The sequence below is a fragment of the Hydra vulgaris genome, chromosome 13 (genome assembly GCF_038396675.1).
Source record: "Hydra vulgaris chromosome 13, alternate assembly HydraT2T_AEP".
Taxonomy (NCBI): Eukaryota; Metazoa; Cnidaria; class Hydrozoa; order Anthoathecata; family Hydridae; genus Hydra; species Hydra vulgaris.
The window spans coordinates 26,573,595-26,582,500 of NC_088932.1; the positions used below are offsets into that span (position 1 = coordinate 26,573,595).

General features: G+C 25.6%; 1 protein-coding gene across 1 annotated transcript in view; it reads left to right on the forward strand.

Annotated features, from left to right (window-relative positions):
• The window catches only part of LOC101235711 (nuclear cap-binding protein subunit 1), a 151,597-nt gene that overhangs the window by 53,728 nt on the left and 88,963 nt on the right, over positions 1-8,906 (forward strand). The window contains exon 9 of the mRNA XM_065816367.1: positions 619-688. Coding sequence (XP_065672439.1) covers positions 619-688 — 70 coding nt within the window. The remainder of the gene's footprint in view (positions 1-618; positions 689-8,906) is intronic.

Genomic DNA, 8,906 nt, shown 5'->3' on the forward strand with positions numbered 1-8,906 from the left:
GCTCCATTTTCACGCTAAATTAATTCTGATTATGCAATCAAGGCCACCACAGATGAGGAGGCTACTTGTGGTTATAACCCTCTCCCAACTCTATAGCTCCAAAATATGAACGTCGACGAGCAAGGCCGCTGCGTGGAGAAGCAAGTTGAGCACGGTACTACCAGGGGCATGGTGGGAATCCAACTCGGAACCTCTCGCTTATGAAGTGAGTGCTCTGCCACTACACCACTACCACATATATATAATTATATATATATAGTTTTGAATATATAATATATTTATATATTTAATGTACTTAATCTTAAACAAAAAATGTCATATAGTTACACTACACACATATATAATTTTTTTCTGGTATATTCAGGAATTCTAGAAATTCAACTCTTTTGAGTTTCCAGAAATTTCTGCATTTTTTGTTAATGATTTGTGATAAAGGTATAGAAAATTTTTAAAATGTCAGCACTTGGATGTAACTATATTTTCTATTATCGAAATTTTTATGTAATTTTATATAATAAATAATAATAATAATATTTAACATTATTTAATATTATTTTATTATTACTTTCATTTAATAATTAATATTAATAAAAATAATTGTATAATAATTGCATTTAGTAAACGCAACAAACTTCATAGTAAAGCACTTCGAGTTTGGTCATCTGATAATCCTCACCCTCAGGAAGAAGTATGATTATTTTGTCTCAATAACGATAAAAATCTTTGTTCTCAACAATTTGTTTTACATAATGTTTATAATAATACCTAATATATATGTTGTATAGTGTTTGATATATATATATATATATATATATATATATATATATATAAATATATATATATATATATATATACATACATACATACATACATACATACATACATACATACATACATACATACATACATACATACATACATACATACATACATACATACATACAGGGTGTTAGCCAGCCTGATGGCGCCGCGTATAACGCGATTTCCCAATTGGTTTAAAATTCCCAAAGGTTTGTAAGATCGTGGTAAAAAAAAAATTTAATCAGTCTCAGATTTAAATTGTTGCGCTAGACTAGTAAAAAACGCAATTAGTACGCGCGACAAGGAAATGAATTAAGTTAATCAATTAAGAATTAAGATCGATTTTTTAATGTGAAAAAAAAAGTGTCGTCATTAACAAGCAAGATCATTTATTCAAAAGTTAAAAAAAATGTTTTTAATTTTTAATTGACGTCAGTTATTCTCCAGTTAAAATTGTTCAATGCGTTTAATAAATTATTTTATTAATTTATTTTGTTATTCAAAAACTCTTTATTTACATTCTTGCTTTTTATCTTAATTTAGGAAAGTTACAAATAAAATTTGCATAATAATAAATATTATAATATAAAATAAGTTATTAAGGTTTTTATATTAAAAGATTTATTAATAATTTTGGTAAAATAAATTAGCTGGTAAAGTAAACCGAAAATAACAACAACAACAAAAAATCAAAACTTGCAATAAAACGTATTGTATGTTATATTTGCTTAAAACATAAAAGAAGATAATTAAATAATATTATAATATTATTAATTATTAACCAATGTTTACAATAATTACAATAATTAATTTTTTATTAATTTACAAATTCAAAATTTACGTAGATATTTAATGTATATTTGTAAATTGAAAAAAATCGATCTGCCCCTTAAATATCTTTGTTACTTACTCGGCGTAGTTAAGGCAATTTTAAAATACTGTAGCGTCTGTATGATATTTTGTTGACTACTACATATTTCCGTTAAATGATCAGGTCTGTGAATCATGAAAAGACAGAAAAAATAAAATGATAAATTTTGCGGTATCATAAAATATAAATGTTTGAAGCGAAAAAACCCAGACCGCAGATTAATTTTTTTTTTAAAATCTTCTTAAAATCCTAATTCGCTTGTCCAAATTTGTATAAGATTTTAAATAAATACGATTTTTAGGTAATATGAACATCATAGATTAAAAACTTAAAACGTTTATTGTAATTATTATTATTAAACTTTTTCTTGATTGCAAGTTCTTTTTTGGTCGGAATTCTTGTATTTTTTGTAAAAATTGATAGAAATATTGTATTTTGACAACTATATAAAGCTAATAGGTCAGAACCAATTAGAACTAGGATCTATAGTAAATTAAGGCACTTTTTCAAAAGATTTTAACTAAATTCATGTTAACTTCGATGAGCGAAAGTGATCTAAAGGCTCCAAAATGGTATTCTTTGTATTCACAATTAGGGGTAGTAAAAAGGATTAGAAAATTATGTAAAAAAGAAAAAAATTCTTCAAATATTAAAAAAACCTGAAGCGAAAAAAAAAACAACATCTAAAGCTTTTGTTTGGACATAATACGCCTATATAGTCATGCCAATTTCAAATAAATAAGTTCGAATAATTTGTAAATCGCCTTAACTACACCAAGTATTTAAATAAAAGTAGAATTATATTTGACGGAAATTAGCGAGCCAACCAATTTTTCAATAAAAGGTTATTAAAATTTCGAAAACTTTAATTTAACTTTCATTTAAAAGCTATCAATTTAAATAAGTTTTTTACTATTTTAATTTATCTTATGATAAAAATTGTAATATAAAATATGATGAACAATAATACGATTGCCTATGTAAGAAAGTTAAAATTTTTTTTTAACTATTTTATAATTTTTAGTTTTAAAATACTAAGTATTTTAAATCTGAAATATTCGAAATCTTTCCATATAATTAGGGTTGTCAAACGTCTGGATTTTACAAAAATTACAATTTTACGGATTTTATAAACCTGTAATAATTTTTTTTTTAGTGTTTTTCTTCGTAAAAGCCGTAAAATTCTGGCATTCCTAAGTAAAATGTATAGTTTTTTTTATCGACTGTCGTTAAAAAGTTGTTTTAGCAAATTAAAAAGTTACAAGAAGATCTTGGAAATCGTCAAAAATGTTTTGTTAAAAATTAAATACTATTTAGCATTTTTTTTATATTTATAATTTAAAAATGAAAATAAAAATAAAAGAAGGCAATATATGTAACTAATCCTTTAAACCTTTTAAAACTGTATTTAAAAGCGATTTACGCAGTTAAAATAAACCAAAGTTTCAATAAATAAATTTATTAATTCATTTATTAGAACAATTGTATTTTGTTCTAGTTTTTTCTCAACAATATTAAACAAAGGAAAGAAGCAATTTAACCCTTGTGTACACAACCAAATTTACTATCATTGTTAGACAACCAGGGTACCGGGTTACCCAACTTTTTTTTTCAGGCTTTAAAATGTAAATTCTATGCAAACTATAATTTAAATTATTTTTTTGTTTATTGTTATATTTAAAATAGTTTTTCAATTATTATTCAAGCTATAGTGCTGGAATAATATAATATTAAGATAACAATAGAAAATTAACAACTGAGTTATGGAGGAATTATCAATAGCAGAATTTGAAAGGTAAAATAAATTTAATTCTAGTGTATTATTTTATTAAAGAATCACAATATTGAATAATAAAACTATAATTTTATTTCAGATTATGTGATGTAGAAAAAAAGAGGCCTATTTGGTTGCATTGATAGGATCCAACAGTGATATTTCTAGCAATAACTCTGATGGCGAGGATGGTGATTGGGTGTCTAACAATATGTTAGAGCATGAGGTTTCTGATAATGATGATAATGTTTATATTTCAGGTTAGTTTTAATAAAGTCAGACATATATATATAAATATATATATTAGATATATCTGCAGAAGAAGGTGCTTAACTTACTGCATTTTGCAAATCTTAATCACTGAATTAACTAGTATAAATATTTCCATATTTTACTTTTTAAACTTATTATTTTCAGACAAAGAAAATGAAGAAGAAATAGAAGCATCCCAAGGTGAAAATAGTGACAATGAGAGAAATGATAAAAAAGCATTTGAAGCACAAGAAGGTAGTTAATAAAAGTGATATATAAAAAGTCATTATTTTTTTTATTTTATGTTTATGAAATAAATGTTTCTTCTTAATTTTAGCAGAATTACAGAGTACTTACATAGCTAAAGGAATTGTATGGAATAAAATCCCTTCTCAACAAAATAAAACCCCATTCTGAAACATAGTGCGTCAGCGAAGTGGTCCTAGTAAGAGCACCGAAACACTCTCGATTAGTGACATTTTCTTAAAGATATTTACTGTGGAAATGGCAGATATTGCTACTCGACATACAAATAAAAAAGCATTCTCAGTATACTCATCGCTCATTCTCAATTCAGATTCTAAAAGAGAATGGAAGTTATAGTTCAGCAAATATACTCTTTTATGGCTATTTTGATTTGTTCTGGTGTAAATAACTCTTATACTGACCACGTTAGTGATATGTGGCATTCTAGCTCATACCCACTATTCGAGCAACAATGGTCGAGAATCAATTGGTTTCGAAACATTATGCGTTTTATTAGATTTGATGATCGCAAGCAGCGCAAAATAACAGATAAAGCAGCTCCAATTCGTGATATCTGGACAATGCTTAACAAAAATTTATCGCAAATCTACAAGCCAACAGAAAAAATAACAGTAGATAAACAACTTTATCCTTTTCGTGGTTGTACAAAGTTTACTCAGTACATTCTCTCAAAACCAGCCAAATATGGCATTAAAATATGGTGGGTTTGTAATGCTGAAAATGCTTTTCCTCTTAATGGTATCATTTACACTGGGAAAACTGGTCATATACGAGAAAAAAACCAAGATGAAAGAGTTGTTAAAGAACTCACAGTTGCGTACAAAGGCAGTGGGAGAAATATTTGCATGGATAATTTTTTTACTAGTTTATCTCTTGCTCAACAATTGCTCTCATGGAACTTGACTATAGTTGGCACATTAAAGAAAAACAAACCATACATTCCACCGATAATGGGTCCAAATAAATCAAGAGAATTATACTCATCTATATTTGCCTTCCATGAAAACATAACAATGTGCTTTTACATACCAAAAAAAAATAAATCAGTAATTCTTTTATCAACAATGCACTCTGATATTGCTGTAAATGAGGATCTAAAAAAAAAAGCCACACATTATTACTTATTATAACAAATGCAAAACAGGAGTTGATACCATGGACCAAATGATAAGTAGATACACTACACAACGTCGCACTTTAAGATGGTCACTGTTAATATTTTTTAACATGTTAGACATCAGTACACTTGCATGGTATTTGATTTGTTATGAAAATAATAAGATGATTTAAAAAAAAACCAATCAGCGAAGGTTGTTTATGCGCCAATTAAGTGAAGAGCTTGCTAAACCAATGATAAACATTCGGTATCAAAATTTGCAGGTAAGAAGGCATTACAATACTAAGATTGCTATTGAAAGTGTGATTGGACAGCAAAGTGTTTTAGTTGATCAAGTTTTAATTACATCAGTTGAAAGAGATTCATCTGGAAGAAAAAAAATTACTGGTTCTTGCCATATTTGTTACCAACAGCCTACAAAGAAGAGAAGAAAAACAAGAAAGAGTTGCTCTCAATGCAATAATCCTGTGTGTGACAAACATTCATTTGGGTTTGTTAAATGTGTTGAATGTAATATATGGGTGTTTTTTTGTTAACTTTTTTTATAAACTTTATATTTTATTTAGAAAAATGTAGCAAATTGATAACTGAGTTTTTAAGTTCAACCAATCTTGAGATTTCTTATTGCGGGTACCAGGGTACCTGGTTGCGTCCACAAAGCATGTTCACTTCAAACTTAATTATTTTAGGAAATTTTTTTGTTTCTGGTATTTTTTATGCACAACTATGTTAAATTTGAGCCATATAATGCATATCTAAATGCCCAGAGTAAAATTTTATCTACAAACTTATTTACATTAAAAAATGTGCTGTAGTGGGCACCCGGGTACCCGGTTGTGCACACAAGGGTTAAAAATGAAACCTGACGAAAATTGCTAAAAATGAAACAACTTAAATAATTATAATTAAACATTGATAAAATATAAAAATATTCCTGAAAAATAAAACAGAAAAATATTCCTATGAATAACCCAGCAAAAATAGAAAATTTTAATTGACACTTAATTGTATCTAAAGTATTGTATGTTCTTTTTTAAATGTCAGAATGGAATGTCCTTCTTTTTTTTTTAGCCGCACCTAAATTCCCAATTTCGCTAAAACTCTCTATTAATTTTTTTTCTGTCTAACACCCTAATATATATATATATATATATATATATATATATATATATATATATATATATATATATATATATAGATATACACACACAAATATATATATATATATATGTATATATATGGAATGAGTTCTGATGTCAAATAATGATAATAATAATAATAATAGCAATAATAATAATATGGAAAAACATCTTTTTTAATCATCAGTGTCATATTGGGAAAGAAGGAATCTGTTTCTATGTCTACACTTAGAAACAATCTCACTCCTTTTATTCAATAAATTAGTATTTTTATAATATAGAATTTCATTTTTTTCGGTGAGACATAATTCCCAAGATTTGGATGTTGGATTATATGCTTTACATTGCCTGAGAATTTTCCACTTAACTATAGGAACTAAATTAGCTTCTTTTAACTTCCATACATGTTTTGAGAGTTCAGTATCATTTTTGTATTTAGAGATGTTAAATGATTGAAGACCGAAAAAGTTTTTTTTTATTATTATTTGATTCATTGCCTGCCCTAACCAAAGTTACCCTCAGTCAATGTAGCGGTATTTCCTTGTAGCAGCAGGCTATAAGATAGTCGATGTAGCAGCACTCCCTTGTAGCAGCAGGCTATAAGATAGTCGATGTAGCAGCACTCCCTTGTAGCAGCAGGCTATAAGATAGTCCTTGTAGCAATACTCTGCGCATGTTGTACAGTAAAAAGATAAAAATAAAAACATTCAGAATGTTTTTATTTTTGAAAAATAAAATAAAAACATTGTTTTTAAAAACATTCTAGCCTTTTAATTTGCGTTTTTGAGATTTTTTGAAAAAACATTAAATTTAATTAGTTCCTCAATTAAACTATTGCTTTTTGTTATAATCTAACCTTAGTTTTGTCAGTTTAAAATTATAGACAAGCCGCAGGCTGTTTTTTACCACAAACTGCATATTTAAAGCAATTTATTTACCCTTAAGCAATTTTATGCCAGCAGTAAGAGATTTTGGTTAAGCGAATTTTTATCATTTTTTATCTTTTAAATTATTCAATAAGCGGTAAGATAAAAGAAGTAATTAATTTTAAAAAATGTCACATTAACTTTTGAATGACCTTTATGTAAAAATATTTTTTACAAAAGTTTGAATGACAATTATGTTTGATATAAGCCATATTTACTTATTTATTTATTTGAAAAAAACTCAAATAAACTTAAAAGTTTATTTTTATTTTGTTTTTATTTTATTGTAATGATTGATTTTTTAAGTTTGAAGCAAGGATCATAATAATATATTTTTTTATTTAAAACAAGGCCTGTATATATATGTATATATATACAGGCCTCGTCGGGAGTAAATGAGCGCGTGAGCAGAAAAAAGCAAAAATGAAAAAAATGAAATAGCAAGCGACGAGAACTGCTCCTTTAAACAGCTTTTTACAGGAGGTTTTTTTAAGAGGTTTTGGTAAATAGCCAAAGCTATTTATTAATTAAAAATTGTTTATTGAAACAAAATTTGGTTTTATACTTGTAACAAGCATATGTTTGTATCGTTAATATTACAAGAGTATATACATAAGAAGTGTCATTTATTACGCTGTAAAAATTTTTTATTGGCGAGCATTGTTTTTGGGTTTTCACAATAGGTATCCATTTATTTATTAACAACATTACTTATTTATTAATAACATTACTTAGTTTGATAAAAAATTTGACAAAGGGCAATAAAAATTTTTCTGCTTCTAAAAAGTATTTTATATTTTCTTATTGTAATAAAATGCAAGTTTTTTAAGAATACAATTCCACAATAAAAGTAATTAATATATTAAAGTAATTATTATATAAAATATTAATATATTATTATTATTTCTTATTAATATATAAAATATATAATTCATAACATAGAATAAAAATAATTATTCAATAATTTAAAATGTAATAATTTTATATTTTATTAATATAATTTACAGTGTAATCATTTTATATTTATCAGTTAGTCCAATCTAATCAAAAACATATGCATTTCAATTAGTCCCCTTTTAATTTTCTTTTTCTTTTTTTTCAATAATTATAGAAATGTTGTACAACAGTTCAACAATACCTCTATTTTATAATGAAAATATTTCATACCATAAGTTGCACAACTTAACAAAATTTTATTAAAAAACTTTAATAAAGAAAAAATAAAACAGCACAATACAAATTTGCATATCTCTTAGCATAAATACAAGGTTGTTAAAAAAATCCTTGATTAAAAAAAGTTTAGCTAAAGTTTTTTAAAAAGCAGTTTATTGTGAAATCAATTTTTTTTATAAAAATTACATTGTGTTTTTCATTTTAGTCACAATGATATTTATACTTTTAAGAGAAAAAAATTATACATTTGCAAGAGTCGTAAATTGCTCCTGTAAAACATTTTAGTGTAGTAGGAGCGAGAGTTGAAGCTTTTGCTTCCCGTCGAGGCCTATATATATATATATATTATATATATATATATATATATATATATATATATATATATATATATATATATATATATATGTATATATATATATATATATACATATATATTTATACCTATATACGAGGCCTATATATATATATATATATATATATATATATATATATATATATATACACTATATATATATATATATATATATATATATATATATATATATTAGGGATATGACTTTTTTGCAACCTACTAGGCCTGTATCGT